General features: G+C 37.0%; 1 protein-coding gene across 8 annotated transcripts in view; it reads right to left on the reverse strand.

The window, feature by feature from the left end:
* The window catches only part of GRM8 (glutamate metabotropic receptor 8), a 359,393-nt gene that overhangs the window by 33,249 nt on the left and 305,688 nt on the right, over nt 1-20,456 (reverse strand). For all 8 annotated transcript variants that reach the window (XM_068165642.1, XM_068165650.1, XM_068165657.1 and 5 more), the window contains exon 9: nt 15,874-16,809. In XM_068165642.1, the coding sequence (XP_068021743.1) occupies nt 15,874-16,809 (936 nt within the window). The remainder of the gene's footprint in view (nt 1-15,873; nt 16,810-20,456) is intronic.

Here is a 20,456-nt window from a genome sequence, read left to right on the forward strand (position 1 = left end):
AAGTACAGTAGCATTTAAGACAGTAAAAATACTTTCCTGTCCTTCCCCACAGCCTCTCCTCATATCCTTCCAACCACATGATTTTTCTACTTGCATGAGGTTTATTTTTAGCTGTAAATATGAACTCTAGAGTTTGTATTAGCTGTGTTCCTCCCTTCCAAAGGTGAGACTAAAATCTAAATCAGATACAATGTTTAGCCAGTTTTGCAGACCATTTCTCTTGCCATTTTCTTGCCAATTAATTGCTATTTCTGTCACCTTTGTCAACCTTCCTTTACCAGGGTTGCTCATCCTGATGACTTGCAAAACCTGACTTTCACTCTTTAGATATGTCATGTTTGAGGGCTAAAGAACGTTTCTGTGGGGCATTTACCCGTGGATGATGAGATTTTATTGTTTGTTTTTTTTTTTTTCAGAATTGTTGAGGAAAGAGGTGGTATAAAATCTTTCTCTTCACAAGTGATTTTTCTGCTGCTTATACATACATGACCCTTGTTTTTTCCTCATTTGATGTTGCATTGCATGGATTTTGCTTGAAAAATGCAGATTACTTTGCAGCAATCTCTTCTTCTTATCCATATTATTGCTAACCTTCCACAGATTCCATGAAAATGCAAAAAGAGCAGGTATGCCAAAACAGGGTTGAAAGCCCATTTATAGTCCATGTTTATGCTTCAAGAAAAACTAGTTTTTGTAGATGCAACAGAAATGTAAGAAAAGAGGGAGAAGCGTTTACTGAATCACAAGTCAAATTGTATAAACAGAATCATAAATACATTATTCCACACTTTACTCAGCTCTAAACCTGACACTTAACAAGAAATGTTTAGCCACATGAGACAGGAAATTGCATCTTCTCACTTATCCACATTCACGCTCTGTCTCCTGCATTTGATTTGTGCCAGATTAGCAGAAGAGTGTGAGGGATGAGGCAAAATTGTTCCTCCCTGTGCAGTGGGAATGCAGAGGTCTCCCAACAGCAAGTGGCTTTCCTCACCATATGTGCTTCTTCATCTTGGCCCAGCAGGGCAGGAAAATGAATTTGAGGATTTTCAACACAACGCATGTTATGTAAGCATTAGCTGCAGTGCTTTGCTCCAGTTTTTCTTTCAGTGGCTTATTCGTATGCATTTCACAGAGAGTGGCTAAAGCCCAAAAGCTAGAAAATATTTAATATATGCAGAAAGATCTATGGAATTCAAGTTAAACTGTTACATGAGGGTGAAAATCAGGTTAGTACTTTACTTATAATTGTAATGTAGCTCAGTAAGTCAGACTGTGTTTTTGTGCACATGAAGCATATTCAGTCATCAGTTCCCAGGGTAGTCCAAAATCAGCCTTGCTGATTTCAGTGCTGATAAAACAATGAACTAATTTGAGACAGTAGACTCACTTGAGTCAAACTGACTGACTGAATAACAATGTATTTGGCTAGCAGTTACAGAAGTTCTCTAGGCAGGCATTTTGGACAACACAGATTGTCTGAGCAGGTCCTGCTGCCATAGGGCAACTGATGGAACATTTGTATATTGTTCATAAAGAACCAGAAAGGTTAATGAAAGACATGCTTTCGTAAATAGTTAAGGATAGTTAGGAGATGCTTTTGTACACAGCTTAAGATAATAAGAGGAACAGTTCATGCATATGCTGAAGAGATGAACTCAGTAATAAAATAGTTCAGGTAGTCTCATCTTAACCAGTTGAAAATGCCATTGCATAGACTCAGACAGTGAGAGACCATTCTGTCCACTGAAAAAATTCAATTCTCTACACAAGCATTACCCTGTGCAACATATTTCAGCAAACAACGGGATTTTTGAATAAGCATTCTGTCTTTGAACTTTACAGCCCTAACATAAATTTTCTTTAATCATAGGCTATCATGTTGTAATCTCACTCAACAATACATGACCTCTTCTCACAAAACAGTGTCTCAGAAGCAGCATTTAAGGGCTGTTTCTTTAAATGCTGGATTTTCATGTCTATACTGTTTTCACCAGTTTGCATGATGGCCTGTTTCCACTTAATCACAGATGAAGTCATGACCATCCTTCTTGCTTGCCTTCGTCACATTCATTACTGTTCTCCATTGAAAGGATAAATTCAGTGCTGCTACCAAAATGGATGAGGTGAGGAAATCTCTAGTTTTAGTGCCATCTGTGAAGTCAATACAACCCAAAAAATGCCCTTGAAATTTTGTCATGTGCACTGACTGATGGAAAAAAAATGGACTGCTGGTCAGACAACATGGTACATTTTGTTCTTGCAAAATCAAGCTGCACCATTAGCAGATGCTTAATCCCATGCACCTTACCTCTGCAATAGTCAGTTTATAATATACATCCTAACACCAGAGAGTTCCTTAGAGACAGGAGATTTGAGGGACTCCATAGTTTAAAATGTTGTCCATATGTATTTCTAAACTAATATGTCTCTGTATCACTCCACTGTTAAAAAGCAAACTTTAGTTTCTAAGGTCTTTCTTAAATATTTTATTGACACTATTTATAGAACAACCAAATGCTTGGAACAGTCTTTTTTGCTAAGACATTAACAAAGTTGATTGAGACATTTCATACCCACTTAATAGATTTAAGGCCTTTTTCCAAAATTTAAGACTCAAATCTACATCATATTACACCAGACAATGTTTATGACATACAACAAACCTATAAAACAGAAAGAAAAAATTATGTTCAGTTCTCTCCAGAGCGAAGGAATGTACCCACCATATTTGTGAGCTTAAGTTTTAGGCTGCTAGTACTTTGTAACTGATCCCACAAACAATGCTCCTCTCCCCAACAAAATTATTACTCTTTATCCATTCTGATTTCCACTGCCATTCAACAAAACTAAAAATCAGACAAACAGAATTACGAAACAAGGCTAAAGTAGCTATCTAACCCTATGTAACTACCAAGCTAAACACATACCCTCTTTTATTTAAGGATTATAAAGTTATATATGAACCCTCTGAAATTTATTATTTGCAATGTTGAAAAACTAAAGATTTTGGTGACACTGATCACCTGACTGAAGGAAGTGTGAATAATTTGCATCAAAAAGACAAAGTATATCTCAGGAATATTTTCAATCTCAAAGTTACAACAGAGAAGTGATGCTGCAACATCATAGAACTCTTTAAAGTCTCCGTTGTGAATCTCAGAATACATTATAAAATCACATCTCTCTCTTTTATTCTCAATGAAAGTCTTTTAAGTTAGCAGTCATTTGAAGTTTTTCTTTATCTAAGACAATCATCCTGTGGGGGTGTTCTGCCAATGCCTTTTGGAGTGTGAGATGTATTCTACTTTAATTTTTTAAAAGCCATTTGACTGCAGTTTTTCTGAATGCATGGGTATTGAGACTGGGAGTTTACCTCCCTGTTCCCTCTCTGCCAGCAAAGTATCCTGTCAGTGCTCTCCCAAAGATTACTCATATTTCTGCCACAATAGTTCTGACACTATTTACATTTTTCATTTTGCTTTCATGTCTATACTAAAAAGTCAAAGATAACTCACAGAAGTTGCAGGCAGTTAAACAACCAGCTACTAAAAATACAATTTTAAATGGAGAGATGATATGTGTGTGAAAATACGATTGACTGAAAATTATAAATTACTAAAAAAAAAATCATAGCAAAGAAATACAGAATATCAGAGACTTCTGATATTCTTCTGTGTCTTCTGTTAAACAAAAAGAGGAAAAACTCCAACTACTCTTTAATGCTGATTCATACATGTAAAATGCATTCCATTTCCTCTGAGAAGGAATTCATCAGCCACAGTAATGCTCCCTATAACAAGCAGAAACTACAGGGCTGATGTTTATGGCTAGCAAAAAGATTGACAAAATGACAGATTTAAGACATTTAGTAAAATTATTCTATGATAGAGTGTTTCCTTGCCTAAAAGCCATCACTTCAGACTACTGAAGTGCAATGGGTGTAAGAGCTGCATTTATTTTATTTATGTAAAAGAAAAATCCTAGGTAATGACTATGTATTGACTTTTTTAGTATATATAAAAGAACAGCTTCTGTGCTACAGAAACATATTTTTTTATATATATTAAAAAGCTTCCATACATCATGTACTCAGGGACACAACATTTGATAAATAATGCACTTGCAGATGTGAAAAGACAACAGACAAGCCATTGACAAGTGAACACTGACATTTCTATGATTATTCTAAATGCAGTTTCTAGTAAGACTAGAAGTCTACTGACTAGAAGTCTAGGAAGCTAGGTTCACACACAATACATATCTGCATACTGTCAAATAAATCCCAACCTATCTGTCTGAAGGACAAATACTAGTATAAGGAAACTGATTTGTGCAGCTCCCTTACATTAAGATTGCTATAACTGTATATTGCTCAATTCATTAAGCTCTATCCACCAATTCCCTACAAATACTCATGTGACCAGTAAGAATGTATTTCCTAATCTCATCTACCTTTTCATTGAAATATACTGCAAAACTCATTTTGTTGCAGTAGTTTTACTTTTTTTGTTGTTGTCAAAGGGCTTGTCAGAGTATTAGAATTTAAGTGGAAACATTCTATAAAGTCAGTTTAAAAGTGCTTAGCCGTGAAGGAACTCCCATTCCCTGAAACACAGTTGTGTAAATAGATAAAACAGATAACTGTGAAAAGTTTTAATCAATCAGTCAATATGACAATGCAATCTATTCCTATTTCATTGCAGTACTCATGAATTACAACAAAAAATAAGCTCTGGTTTGCTTGAAAAGATTATGCTACTCAGGTAGTCATTAATGCACACAGAGAGTTATGTTGTGGTTTAACTAGAGATTTTAGACATGCTGAGTGCTCAGGCCATCCTGATGCAGTGTCAGGATGAAGTCAGATGCTGTGAAGTAAACATGTCCGGAAGAGACAACTGAGGGAAGCCACCTGTCCCCAGATTACTTCCAAAAGAATAACTAAGCAGTCTGTCCACAAGCCACACAGTACTTTCCCATCAAAACAAGCACCCTGTAGATTAGGAGACTCCCCTAAACAAAGAATTTCCTTTTAATCCATTGTTTCCACAACAATTATTTCAGATTATAAAATGTCTCCAACTGCATAAAATCTAGAAGTTTCCACTAGGACAAAAAGTCATACATTATGTATTTGAAAGGTATCAGACACTGTGGTTTGCATTACCAGATGAAAGCATCTTGGAGTAATCACAAATAATTGAGTGACACTAGCACTTGGTGTTTCCATTTAAAAAGTACACTGCTGCTATGCAAGCAGAAAATCACAGTATGTTTGCAGATGCACGTTTTCTTAACTGCACAGAATACAAATGTCAAACTTTCCAGAATGAAGACGTGGTTCTAAATGAAGGAATGTTCTTCTTTTTTTTTTTCTTTTTTCTTTTTTATTCATAACCACAGCTACCTAAAGACGAGGGTGAGGGTTATTTGGTTTTACTATCTTTTGTATAACATGACTGACCAGATCTCTCACATACAGCAGAGCTGCAAAAACAGGTTTCAAAGTTCAAAAGCCTGAACATCAGGAGCTCACAAATGGTAGCTAAAATGACATGTGAAGGTAAACTACTAAGAAGGAAAATCTGGAGACAAAAATTCCCACCCACATTTCTACTAGAAAGAGGTGAGTGTTTGGTTTTGATTTGGGTTTGTAGGGGTTTTCTAATATAATATAAAATAAAAAAATACCTTGACCTCCCTGCCCCCAAAAACTTAATAATGTAGAATTTACCAGATTAGATTATAAATTTGATCCATGTGGTTAAATATCCTTAGAGTGTGGCCAAATCAAGATGCTTTAGAGGAATGTATAAAAGAGACCCAGTTGCAGGAAAATCTACGTTCATGAAGTTCTTATCTTCATAATTAACCATTAGAGATTGTTTTAAATTAGAGATTGTATTAAAATAGGGCTTGTGCTCCAAACTCCTCACCAGCTTTGTTGCCCTTCTCTGGACATGCTCCAGCAAGTCAACATCTTCCCTAAACTGTGTGGCCCAGAATTGGACACAGGACTCAAGGTGCAGCCTGAACAGTGCTGAGTACAGGAGCACAAGGACTTCCCTGCTCCTGCTGGCCACACTATTCCTGATACAGGCCAGGATGCCATTGGCCTTCTTGGCCACCTGGGCACACTGATGGCTCATGTTCAACCTACTATCAACCAGTACCCCCAAGTCCCTTTCTGCCTGGCCACTCTCCAACCACCCTGACCCCAGCCTTTAGCACCGCCTGGGGTTGTTGTGGCCAATGTGTAGAACCTGCCACTTAGATGTGTTAAATCTCATGCCCTTGGACTCTGCCCATCTGTCCAGCCAGTCATGGTCCCTCTGCAGAGCTCTCCAACCCTCTAACAGATCAACTCCTGCCCCCAGCTTGGTGTCACCTGCGAATTTACTGATGACTGACTCAATCCTCTCGTCCAGATCATCAATAAAGATATTGAACAGGATGGGGCCCAGCACTGATTCCTGGGGAACACCACTAGTGACTGGCCGCCAGCTGGGTGTGGCACCATTCATCACCAGTCTCTGGTCTCAGTGCTCCAGCCAGTTCCTAACCCAGTGCAGAGTGAGCCACATGGGACACAGAAGAGACATAAAAAGTGCCCTTTTGCAGACATTGTGGTTTCTATTCCTGCTCTGCCTAGAACTAAAGACGTAGCCACTAGGTCTTTCATATCAGAGAAGGATGCCTTTTGTGCATGTTGAGTCAAAAGATAGATACAGCATTGTAGAGATGGATTTCGCAATAAACTGTACATATTTACTTGATACAATATTTTCAGGATTATGAAATCAAGTGCTACATGGCTGGATTTACAGCTCAGGCATATTAAAATTTTAGACTTCTAACCTTTCCAAACTACCATTTCCTTTTCTTAAGCTTCTCTCCAGAACTGCTCCTTGAACATAACCAACCCTCTGTTAAAACATTGCTCATTATTTGTTCTGCATCTGCGAAATACCTACAACTCCTGGTAGATAGCTGCTTATTCATCTGAAATAAGCAGACATGATCTCTGAAACTGCAGACAAGTGTATTTTTAATAGACTGCAACAGAGCATGACTTGTGAACTGAAGAAACAAAACAAGATCTCTTTGAAAACTGTATACACTCTAGTTTCCTTAATGTTCTTTGACAAACCTAGGCACTTGAAGCTTTTAGGAAGCAACAGAGTGTTTTCTTCTTTATTTCTCTCTCCTTTTTTAACACAGGGATTACTCACACACTTTAATTAGATTGTGAGTAAAATGCAGTCATCATTGGAATAAGAAGATATGTACATATAAACCACTTCAGGAGTGTGATTCTTCAAGATAAGTGAAAGAGGTCTTGGTTAAATAATTAAAAAAAAAAAAAATATGAATTGTGACTATATTGAAAAAGCAATTTCAATAAGTAGTCAATAAGGTATAGAATGTGAAGCCTCTCTGAAATATCCATCCAAGTGCATGGCTTTGAAGAATTAAGAGGCTATTGTTTACTAGAGTTGAAAAGTTAGAATGAAAAAAAGGAAAATAAGCACACTGGTGCTCTGAAATACATCACTGCTGTCTAACCTGACAGGTTAGATCTAAGTTACTTATATATATTCTGTCATTTTAAACAGCATGGTAGTGCTAACTACAATAAAAATAGGTCTTGGCATCAAGTCTGAGCCATTACAAGTGTTGGAGAGGTGCCCATGGTTTCATTTTGCTGCCACAGGCATTTACTCTTCTTTCTGTGTGTGTGCAATGTTAGCATTAAGAGGAACACATATGTTCATTCATGGACAGAGGCCCATAGAGCTTCTGATTTATTTGAATGATGCAAAATCAGGTTTAAACCTTCTCATTCTGTAGCTAAGATGTTTTACAAAGGCTTTTATCTTAGTCCTTTACTTCTGTATCCTTTTATTTGGATACATTAATCATTAATTAGGCTTATAATCAAACAGTGATCTGCAAGATACTAGTACATTCTCTAAGATGACACTGACAGCACTTATAAATCTCTTGGAAACTGCATCTCTTGAAACTAAACCCCAAAAGTCCATCCAAAGTAGATTTTCAGCCTCCTATCGGTGTTTTGAAATACAATTAACTCTTTCCATCAGACAGGTATAGAAAACACATGATGTCATACAGAACAGGCCAGTTAACTGCAGTTTTGCCATTTCTTTGTATATTCTGGTGACCTTGAGAGAAAATAGATACAGTCAAATACTAAAATGCCTGGATGTGATACTGAAATGCCTGGCTTTGAACCAGAACCACCTTCTCAAAGCAAGTGCAGCTGGAGCAATGCCAGCTGACAGTGCTTCCCTCTAGCCAACAGTCTAGCACAAAACCTCTGTAGTACCATACAAGTATAATGAGAATAGTTAAATAAGGAAACAGTCAGTCAATGAGATGCTCATTACATCTCTGCCTACAAGACCAGGAAGGGATAGAAGGAGGAAGGAAGGGAGGGAGGGAGGACATGAAAGTACATGGTTTAAGTACTAAATCACACAAAAAAAGAACTAGGAATTACAAAGTAAGAAAATGGGGCAACAAAAAGATTCCTTCCTATATCTTCACAAATATATTCAATTCCATTCTTCAGTAAGTGATAAATTTACTTAAAGATACTACAGTTTGTGTTATCACTAGCTTTGATTTATACAAATTAAACCAGCCCTTCCAGTGTTTTAAAGTGCAAATCATGTAATTGTTTTGCAGAGATGGTTGAAAGGAACAGGGTCTTGTCAGGCCATAGGGCAACACTGGAGCTACTAACCGAAAGATTCATTGGTCAATGACACATCAGCCTGCTCTGGTCTCATTCTGAGACCAGACTTTAGTCTGAAATGGATACATGAATCATTTTGTATGTACATAAACTTCTGTGAGGATGAGCTTTTTATTAGGCATCTGAGTTCAAAATTGGCTACATATCCCTTAATTTTGAATGTAGAATAATGGAATGTATTGAATATAAAAAAAGGTGCAGGAGCTGCATTTGTCCCAATTGATTTTTTTGAAAAGGTCTCATGATACAACATTTCATGTGCATCCCTGAAATCCCCAAATCCATTCTTGAAACATACATAGAGGCTTCCAATTGGTCAAAATATGTTTTCTGTTAATGAAGTGTTAAACAGTGTGTGGCTCTCTTCAGATGTAGTAGGGGTGGGCATCAGTTGTCAGTTCTTGATCATCAGGACATGGAATAGCTGAGAGCATGATTAAACTATATCTACTTTTTCTTTTTATGTAAAACCATCAGTGGCTCAGCTGCTGTCCTGTACATAATAATGACATCTCAGTTACCATTGTACATTTAACACAATCTAATACCAAAGAGCAACCTCCTTCTTACTGTGCAAAGATCATCTAATATAACTGGAAGGATTTCTCTTTAACTGCACTTGTTGAAAACAAAATTTTTGACACTAAACAAATCAGAACCAAAGGATAAACATTTTCATGTGGTTAATCTGATTTCTAGAAATACAGTAGATGATAAGCCACAATTTATTTATTTATTTTTTAGAGATTATTGCTGTGAAACATTCATGGGCTTTCCAAGACTGCCCTCTGTGATTACTGATTATTTTTTTCTGAAACAGATGAAGATAGCAGAATCCAGCAGGTAGCCAAAAAGGTCTATTTAAAGTTCTCTAGCACGCATTCCTTCTTCACATACTTGTTACTCTCTGACATTCCCCAGGATCGGAGTAGAATTCAAATCACAGGCAAATTTAATTTTTCTGGCAGCACTTTCTTGTCTTTGGGAATGAAGCTATCATTCATCATGAAGCCAGAAGCAAACATGTCAGACAAGCAAAATGCTGGTGTTTTCCATTATGTGACAGGTGCATAATCTCTTCAATGTACACAATTTAATATGCCAGCTCCGTGCTCATACTGGAACAGACATGCAACCATGCAGAAAAGAATAAAGTATACAACCTTCAGGTGCACACATGAGAATCTCACTGAACTTAAAAAAAAACCCAAAACTTTATGTATTATTAAATAATCCACACCTTTCTTGGAGCAGCTGGCACTTTCTCTTCTCCTGATATCTCCTAATAAACTTATAATCAAAATCAGTGCTCCACTTAAAATGCTAGGGGCTTCATTAACACAAAAGTAAATAGAGAAATGAAATTACAACCTAAAGACTGTGGGCATATCTTACAAAGACAAAGCTGAGTAAAGTTACATATGCATTTGCACAAAGTCCTTCATTCAGCAAGAAGAACGCTTGCTGCAACTTGGGTACACACCACCCTTAGTAACAAAAAATCTGAACAGGGGTTAGAATTTTTAAAGGCAGCTGCATTCAGCCCTCCACAAGATTTTGTTGAGTGGGTAGCACAATCTGAAGGAAATCCTCCCCATACCTTTCATCACACTCCTTAAGCAGGCAGATCACACCTACATATTACAAGCAAGCAGACTTCAGTCCAAGGAGGTTTCAGTAAACCTTCGCACATGCATTTCACCTCAAAACAGCTTGAAGGAACTTGGGAACTTTTCCTCTTTTTCCTCTAATGATTCACTTTGGGAGCAAAGCAGCTAAGCAACAGAGCTGATGACTATCCCACAAAGTATGCTACAATATTAAATAATTAAAGTTAATCTGAATAGCATGCAAGTGAACAGAGCTCAAGATATCTTTCTGTACAAGAGACTGACATGGTTGACTACAGTAATCCTTCTGATTTCTTAGTTAATTTAACACAGTTTAGATCACAGAATCAACCAGGTTGGAAGAGATATCCAAGATCAAGTCCAACTGATCAACTAACCCTAACTAATCAACTAAACTATGGCACAGGCCTAACAAGTATTGAGTACAGGGGTAGAATAACTTCCCTGCACCTGTTGGCCACACTATTCCTGATACAGGCCAGCATGCCATTGGCCTTCTTGGCCACCTGGGCACACTGCTGGTTCATGTTCAGCTTACTGTCAACTGGGAATCCAAGTGGTTGAGCAGGTCTCTTACTGCTTCCTCCTGGATTACAGGGGGACTATATTATTCCCTGACTCCATCTGCCAGCTCAGGAGGCCAGTTGTCTGGAAGACAACCTATCTTACTATTGAAAATTGAGTCAAAGAAGGTGTTATGTACCTCTGTCTTTTCCTCATCTTTTGTTATTATATTCCCTTTCATGTCCACTAAGGAGTGGAGATTGTCCTTGCCCTTCCTTTTGCAATTAATATATTTATAAAAACATTTTTATTATCCTTCAGAGAATTGTCCAGTCTAAAATCTAAAAGGGCTTTTCTCTCTCTCTTTCCTACACTAATAGTATAGATTAATGTCTAAGAAAGTTAGTACATGGCCTGAAAGCTGAGCAGAAATGTTTTGATAAATATTCTTTTTAAATGCAAGTCTGGTGTTTAAATATTCTTTTTTAAATGCAAGTCTGGTGTTTTCTGTGGTCCTCTTTCCTCAGCAGAAAGTGCAACCTCTTTTATGTCACAGTGTGGGAGACAAGTATTTATCTTGTATTCAGTATTTCCGGGTTAATATGAGAACATATGTCTCTATTATCTGTGGCTGAATATGATTCATTCACCTATCAAAACTGGTAAAAGGAAGGAAATGAAAAAAATAGTTGTATCAAATATGGTTGTACTTTAGAGAGCCATCTATCCTCAGCTGGGTTTTGTGCAGTCTGCCATCATAACTTAATTTTACGCAGAGGTTCATCAAGCGTGTTTTAATCACTCAGATGAATTTGGATATTTTTCTGCAGCATTTCAATCATCATGACTTTTGAGACATCTGTATTCTGGATGATCCCAGTACTTTCAGTGCTTTGCCATGTATACTTGATATTTACAAAGGTTATATGCACAGAATACTTTCACACAGAATTTCACTGCTTTGCCTCTAAAGCACTTCACCGATACTTATGTGTTAGAAAATTTGTGCTTTATTAGTAATTTAACTATTTGTAGTGTGTTCCTTTCATAAAGCAGCATCTGTTGATGTAGGCTTGATCATGAATGGACAAAAATAATGAACTAGACAAAAAAAGTCACACAGGACATAAAGTCAATCACAGGATCACAGAATTACAGAATGTTAAGGGTTGGAAGGAACATCAAAAGATCATCTAATCCAATGACCCTGCCAGAGCATGATCACCTACAGTAGGTTACACAGGAATACATAGATAGGGTTTGAATGTCTCCAGAGAAGGAGACCTCTCTGGGCAGTCTATTCCAGTGTTCTGGCACCCTCACCATGAAAAAGTGTTTCCTTATGTTCATGTGGAGCCTCCTGTGCTTCAGTCTGCACCTGTTGCCCCTTGTCCTGTCATTGGATACCACTGAGAAGAGCCTGGCTCCATCCTCCCAACACTCTTCCTTCACATGTTTATAAACATTAATGAGATCACCTCTCAGTCTCCTCCAAGCTAAAGAGACCCAGCTCCCTCAGCCTTTCCTTGTAAGGTTGATGTTCTGTGGCTCTCAGGTGGACTCTTTCAAGCAGTTGCCTGTCCTTCTTGAACTGAGAGGCCCAGAACTGGACACAATATTCCAGATGCAGCCTCACCTGTGCACAGTAAAATTCTCTTAAGTGTTCTCTGTGAAGCACCTGTAAAAATGACAATCTAAAAATGGTACGTTTTATAGCACCTGGGGTTTATATTCTGCTGCTTGAGACTAAGCACAAACAATAAACATGGAGTTTCATAAAAGCCACCAAGATTGAGTTATGCACGGTTATTTTGGATTGGTATTTTAACCTTTTGTTAACTGGCCATAATATATATTATTTTTAACTTTTTGAATATTACATAGCAGTTTCTTCAGTTTTATATTAGTTTTAAACTTACATGTAAAAAGGTAATATATACAAGCAAAAATAGTTTCTGTCATAAAGGACTGTTAAAAATGTTACAGATATCAAGACTATAAATCAACATATTCCCAGTCACTCTTTTCAAGTTACCTTAGCTTTTAACAGGTTTTCTCTTATGGATGTGTCACACCATGCAAATTCAGGCATTTAACTCAGCTATAATAAACAGGTAGAGATCCAACATTCCTCATATGAAAAGTGGAAAGAGCAGAGCTACCCAGCCTGTGCTTCACAGGAAGAACATGCCGTCAAGATTCAGTCTGTCTGCAGAAAAGTACTTATGCTTATTTACATGCCCTTCATCACACACATTCAAAGTCTGACAGACAATAACTCTCAGTTTATGGACTTGTGCCAGCTCTAAAGGCTTATGCTCCTCTAGGTTCTATTCAGAATCTCTTAGCAAATTTATACTTTCAGAAATTGATTCCAAGGCCACTAAATTTAAAGGTGATCTTTCCATGACAATATATGAGGTTTTGATCTAGGCACCTGCTTTTAGCATTAATGGTGCTATTTTTTTGTTTATCAGTGAAAATATTTTGATATTGAGATAAAAATAAAAGCTTCTCAATATTCTTGCTACTTAATCTGTGCTCCTGAAATAGTTAAGTAAATATAAACTCTCTTCATTAGCCTTCTGCTAATGTGGTAAGCACTACTAATGTTTAGGAAAACAGAACTTCCTCAAAATTTTCTTGGAGGAGTTTTAAGTACTCTGTATTTAAATAGAATTGTGTCTGAAGCTAATAATTCAATGAATTTCTAGTTGGAAGTACACCTTACTTGTAATTAATGCTAGGCTAATTTTTTTTTTACAGTCAACACTTCAAAGAAGGAATGATTGCTTTTAAGTAGTACTTTCAGTTCCCAATTTGATTGCTTCATTCTCTCTGAATAAACTCAAGACATTAAAAAGCCCCAACAAATCTCAGGACTCTAAAATCAACTGTAAAGTGAGGAGTCATCTAACTGAAGTCTGTTTTTTTTCTTTTACATTTCTTTCACCTTCACAGGAGATCATAATGTCAAATTTCAAATAACATACTCTATAACTGTTTTTAAAATGCTTCTTTTGGAGATATGCATTAATTAACAGTAGCATTAACAATATTATTAGCAGTGGGTTAACATGAAACTTACATGCAACTTGAAGTCTATTCAGGCAATGTATACATGTGTGCACCAAGATATTAAATTTTTTTCCTATTCAGACAAGCAAGTTAATTGTATGAATATGCACACTACTATTGTGATGTCCATAGGCTTTGTGTGGAAACATGTTTTTATTTGCAGCAAAAAGGAGCAGCACTGTGAAAGGAATTATTTTGAGATACAGAGCTACAGTATTAGCATAATAATTAGGGTTATTTTCCTCCTGAAAGTCATTATCTGAAGATTAACAAATCATTTAGGAAAAGAGGGAACTAACAACTGAAATTCAGTGTTACAAGCTGTGTGATTTAATATCATTTCTATGTTCACTCTTGGGTTTCATAAAAGAAATGCAAAAGAGGTGTTCATTAGTCTTGTCTTTAGGGGTCAAACCAAATCATCCTTTACTACAAGATAAGGTGAACCAATAGTGTAAATCAAAACTCACTGCATAATTGCCTTCCAAGCAATGTTTTCACTGTTTCAATGCTCAGCAATTAATATCTGTTGTTATAGGTACCTGCCATAAAACTGACTGGCCGAAGCTGCTAAAACACAAAAGTACCACACATTTACACAACAAAGTACTTTTCAAACTTAAGTCTAACCAAAAGAGAATTTAAATACAGTTAATCTAAACTTGTTTTCTGATATCAAACAGCATTTTTTATCTTTATGTATTTTATCTATGATATGCCATTACCCTGGTACTGACTCTCCCTAACTTAATTCAAAAGTCAATTTTTTTTAATGAGGAAAAAGTTTTTCTGACACATTCTCCCCTCCTCAATTCTTCTGCTTGAATTAGCAAGTATTTTGTCAAGCTGTATAGACCTGTCCTTTAATTGTCTAGGAAAGAGTGCCTCTAAACCAGGCATATCAAGCCTTTGTACAATTGTAAGTGGTTATATGTTAACTTTTCTGACTAAATTAAAACTTGTATTTTAAAACATTATTAAAAAACACCTGCCAGAAGAAAAGAGGAAAGAGCTTATGTAAAAGACTGATCACTTTAATTTCTTATTTTTAAGGTTTTCCAGATCTCATACACTTGCAGTTTTCAAGATTGATGCTGCTATTATTGTTCTTTCCTACATAACTTGTCAATTTTCACCACTGGCAACTGGATAAAAACTCATATTGTTGACATTTACCTCTCCTTTCCTACTAGAACTAAGAGAGGAAGAGTTAAATATCTGACATATTCTGTACTGCTCAGTATAGCTGATATCAGAAAAGATGTGAAATGATCAAGGAATAACAGATATCCAAGCATCAAAATTTTAATTTGTTATTAAAAGATCAGGAAAATGCTTTCTTTTTGCTCTGAGATAACAATTAGTGAATTATGCATATATGATCTTCATTCCTCCCATTGTTTCTTTTGTTTGGTTGGTTGTTTTTTTTCAAAGTTATATGTGTCAACCAGAGAGAAGTAATTGTTTTCATTCTTCACAGGCATTCTTCTTCATTATTTTTGATGAACATAAGCTGATCTTCTTCTTTCTATTGTATCTGTGGATGATACCAAAGATCTCTACAGCGCTTCATGTAACAGTCAGCATAAGTGAAGGATAATAAGTGTTAAAAGAAACAGTCATTTAAGGATATAATGAGAAAATGTCAGTATTGTTGCACCAGCCACACCACAATCACATTCAGTTCCTTGATTTAAAATATAGGAAACCTACCTTTTGAATCATATATATCTGTAAATTCCGAGAGTTTGTTTGCAATTATCATTTCAAATAACTCATTTGTAAGACTGAAAATAGTATAGTGCTCTAAATATTAGGAGATGAGAATAGAAGAAAGGATAGTACTTGATTTGTAAACTTTTAATCACTTACCTTCTCTGCTGATTGGGCTGTACCAAAAAAGATTGGAATAAAAGCTAACCAAATTATGCAGGTTGTGTACATAGTAAATCCAATAGGTTTCGCTTCATTGAAGGTCTCTGGCACCCCTCTTGTTTTAATAGCATAAACAGTGCATGTGACCATCAAGAGAATACTGTATCCAAGGGAACAAATGAGAGAAAGATCTGAAATGTCACATTTGAGAACTCCCCTGGCATTTTCAGGTTCAAGTGTCCTCTGCTCTCCATAGTCTACGATGGTATGTGGTGGGTCAATAGCAAACCAGATGAAGACTCCAATAAGCTGCATGGATATGAGGCTGAAAGTGATCACCAATTGGGAAGCTGGACTAATAAATTTGGGAGCTGTGACAGATTTTTTGCCTTGTTCAAATATTCTGTGGATTCTGTTTGTTTTGGTGAGCAAGGCAGCATAACTGAAACACATGCCAAGCCCTAGAAAGATCCTTCGAAATGAGCAGACCACTGTATCAGGAGTTGCAATCATTAAAAAAGTAATGGAGTAACAGAGAAAAATCCCAGTCAAGAGCACGTAACTGAGTTCCCGTCCAGAGGCCCTGACGATCGGTGTGTCGTTGTACCGGACAAATGTCACAATCACAAAGGTGGTGGCAATTATACCGAGAATAGCTATGAAGACAGGCACAATGGCCCAAGGAGAATGCCACTCCAGTTTGATTATAGGAATAAGCTGGCAATCTGTACGGTTGGCGTTTGGTCTTTTATTAATGGGGCACAGTTCACAGTTGAATTCATCCACCTGGTAATGGTATCCCTCACAGCGCTCGCAGTGCCAGCAGCAGGGCACTCCCTTCACGGTTTTCTTTCTTTCCCCAGCTTTACAGGGCAGGCTGCACACAGATGCTGGATGAGTATGTTGTCTATTAGCCCACTGCATGTCTTCTACCTGTGGGTATAAAAAATTAATGAGCCTTCTATTTTTCCCCATTTATAATATCCTAATCTTGGCTACAGGATTGTCATAAATCACTACATGCTGACAGTACAAATACAGTTTACCATAATAAGAAACCTGTTTCTTTCCCTTGTATTGACTTTATAAAAGTGTTAACTGATTGTATCCAATAAATCATTCATGCCACAGGCTTGATGAGTGTCATTAGTTTCTATTTACCTCTTTACTGCTGACTAAATTGACGTCTGTAAGGATATTTATTGACTCCAGGCTAGTTACAAAGCAAAAAAAAAGCCCTGTAGACTGTGTTTTAAAAGTTAATCACATGCAAATACAAGTACCAGTAGTTCTAAAACATTTAATTACAAAACAAGGCCATAGGAGTTTCAGATAACTTTTTGGTAAAATAAAGAAATAGGTTAAAATCTCCTTGCATCACTTCTGGAAGAACAATGAGAGCCAGGGAAAAAAAAAAAAATTAAACTCCATTATTCTACTTCTTCCATGAACAGTTATTTTGCACTTTCCTACTCCCTGAGTTTTGAAATGCACACGAGTATTTACTTTTCTAGAAGGTAAACATGAGTATACACTGCTTTCTGAATAATAATGGAGAAAGACATACATCAGTCTTCCCGATCTAAGGAGTCAAACAATCTTTTTGTAGTGCAGAACAGGTGCACACAATGCATTGTTTTGGAAATCTCAGATTTCTCCACAGCAACACATTAATAAATATTTTTTTTTTTCACCCACTTATCTATTATTTCTGCATGTCCTCTAAATAAAATATGAATAGGAAACTCATGGATTTAAAGCATCTCCTGCTTAAAATTATCACTCAGTTTCAGCTCAACTGTCCCTAGCCCACCTTTCGTTAAATCGTGTTCTTCCAGAGCTCACATTGAGTGAACCAGAGCAGTGTGTGGAGCAAACACTGAAGGCCACTGAATCACTCTGTATTGCTCCCGTGCTCCACCTTTGTTAGGTGGAAAGCACTTAAGGACAAAGGACTTGCCTTGTGCTTGCGTATTAAGTACTTAGCACTTTTGATTCATTTGGAGGCTTTATTTGTAAGTGAAATAGCAGTAACAAAACTTCAGCCTCAGGAATGTTTTCAGTTCTTTCTGGAGGAGGACAGAATGAGGACAACTTATCAAGAGGGATAATTTTGGCCGTTACAATTTCTTTTTCCAGCAATTTTTTTCAACAGATTTGAGAGAACAATCACAATGTGCCGGCTTCATTTGCCTTCCTCAGAGAGCAGTGCATCGGTTGCAGCACCATTTAGGGTGAATAAAGCAGCTACAAACAGCCAGGCTCTTTGTTTCCTCTGCCCACTTTTCTCCACTGTGTGGGACTTTTCTGTTACCTGCCACTCAAAGTGGCAAACAAGGGACCACACAGTAACAGAGACAAGAAGCTCACTCATACGATCAGCTCTGGGAATCCCCAGAGTCACTCAAGGACTTCATGGGCATTTGGATGAGTCCAAATCATATTCTACATCAGAGACTGTGATAATTACACAAAATGAAGCATCTGGTGTCTATCTAAGCTTCCTAAAACCTGTAAGAATAACCCAGTCACTGGATGACTTTTGATAGAGCCCTAGCAGAACACTTGCCACTCTTAAGAAAATATTAATCTCCTAAAAATTCCTGGTTTTACTCACTGAAATTCTCAAGACCTGCATAAAGCTTTCTGTTTCATCTACTAGATAAGAGAGAAAACATGATGAAAACTGTGTGATAGCAAATATGTATTTTCCATTACAGTGTTGGTAGGAGAATAAATGCATCAAAGTTTAGGATTTAGTCAGATACTATCATAATGGGGACAACAGGAGGCCCTGGTCATTAAAGCAGACCAGTTGACAAGTTTGGGATGGCTCAAAACAGAACAGTACTGCATATCTGCCAGACTAAAGCACACAATGTAAAATCACCAGGAGAGTACACAACACCTGATCCAGCATAAACTTACTATGGCATGGACAGACAATATCTAATTTGGCAGAAAGCCTGACAGGATAAAGCTAAGGTGTTCAATGTGTTTAACGTGTTTGATCTAGAAATGTGAGTTTATACCAGATCAGTGTTTAATATAATGAAGCTACAGTGTTTCTTATCTATCATTAAGCATCCTAAAGCCGTATTTACTGTATTGTTGTCGAGGGTTGAGGGGAAGGCCAGGCCTTCTCCCCGCCCCCCGTAAGGTGAAGGGAAGAAAACTTGGAAGAAAAAAAAACCACAGCTGGATTAGCAAAGGGATTGTATGCTGTATTTACAAAGCAGTTTAGGGAATGCAGGTTTATATACAGAATTTACAATATTTACAATATATGCACAGAAATATACAACAAAGTAACACAGAATGAGATTCCATTCCCCCGTCTGGAGAAAGGGTTTCCCCCTGTACCCCCTTCTCTTCCCTTTTTCCCCAAAGAGGGTTAGAGAGAGAGAAAAAAGAGCAAATGTTAATTAAAAGCAGTTATGTGTTAGAAGAGGCCTTATCTGCTCAAGGTCAGTCTGGCTGAAAGCCCAGAAGCTGCAAGCTGCGAAAGGAGAAAGTGCAAGACTGAGTGAGACAAGTCTCACTGGGAATCAAAACCTAAGGCAGTGCTTCTGCTTCTCCACCAATTAAATTAGTCTAGACCTGTCTTGTTTATAAAACATTCGGCCATGGTGTCCCTTTGTTAAAGGCACCGCCTCAAACGGTCACAGTCCACTCCTTCTAAACAATTTAATTGGCTGTTCATACTGTCCATCCAATCCAAGATGATATTTACAGTTCGTGAGTAAAGTTCATAGTCCATTCTGGCTATATTCAGATATAGACGATTCAAAAGTCCAAGAAAAATCAGAAAATGAGAAAAATGGAAAACAGGTAGACAGGTATAAAGAATTCATTTGTCTATCAGACTTTTCACTTAAATAGTGAAGGAAGGAAGAAAAAAAAATGTTTTTATTGTACAGCTATGTTTTCCACACACTTTTGTCTGGATGTTGATTTAATTGACTAAAAAATGCTTAAAAACTCTTCCTGTCTGGCAATACAGTTGAGTCCCTCTTTAGCAGCAACAATGATACTAAACTCCTAATTCTGAAGGTCATTGGTGAAGATTCAAATTATGGTTTTCATTCTAGTACATTGGACACATGATATCATTTTGGGCATGGCAATACAGGGTTCTGAATGTTGGAAAACTAGCTGGCTAAACAATCTCAAGACTTTTCTTTCTTAAAAAATAATTTGAATATAAGCACTATTAGCTGTTAGTGATGGAATGATTCAAACAAGAATGGATTCTAAAAGCATTAAAAAATGTTAACTCAGTGTGGAGAATAACCAGAATGAATGACTGGTACAGATGCATTTTACAAAGTACACAAGTTATGTCTTACAATCTGATCAATTTTTAATACAAAACACACGGTTAATGTAGGTTGCCCAACATTTCTGAAAAAGCTCTTAACAAAAACATTGTGAGTTCTTGCTCATGAATTTTTTTTATTGCATCTTCTATTTAGCGAGAAAGTGGAGATATTTTCCCAAGAACTACTGGTCAGTGCTTGAAACTGGAGGTCCTCTTTAAGATACTTGCAGATCAGAGAAAATACTGGTACTGCAGGATT

This window comes from Melanerpes formicivorus, unplaced genomic scaffold (genome assembly GCF_026170545.1).
Source record: "Melanerpes formicivorus ecotype bairdi unplaced genomic scaffold, bMelFor1.0.p_v2 SCAF_3, whole genome shotgun sequence".
Taxonomy (NCBI): domain Eukaryota; kingdom Metazoa; phylum Chordata; class Aves; order Piciformes; family Picidae; genus Melanerpes; species Melanerpes formicivorus.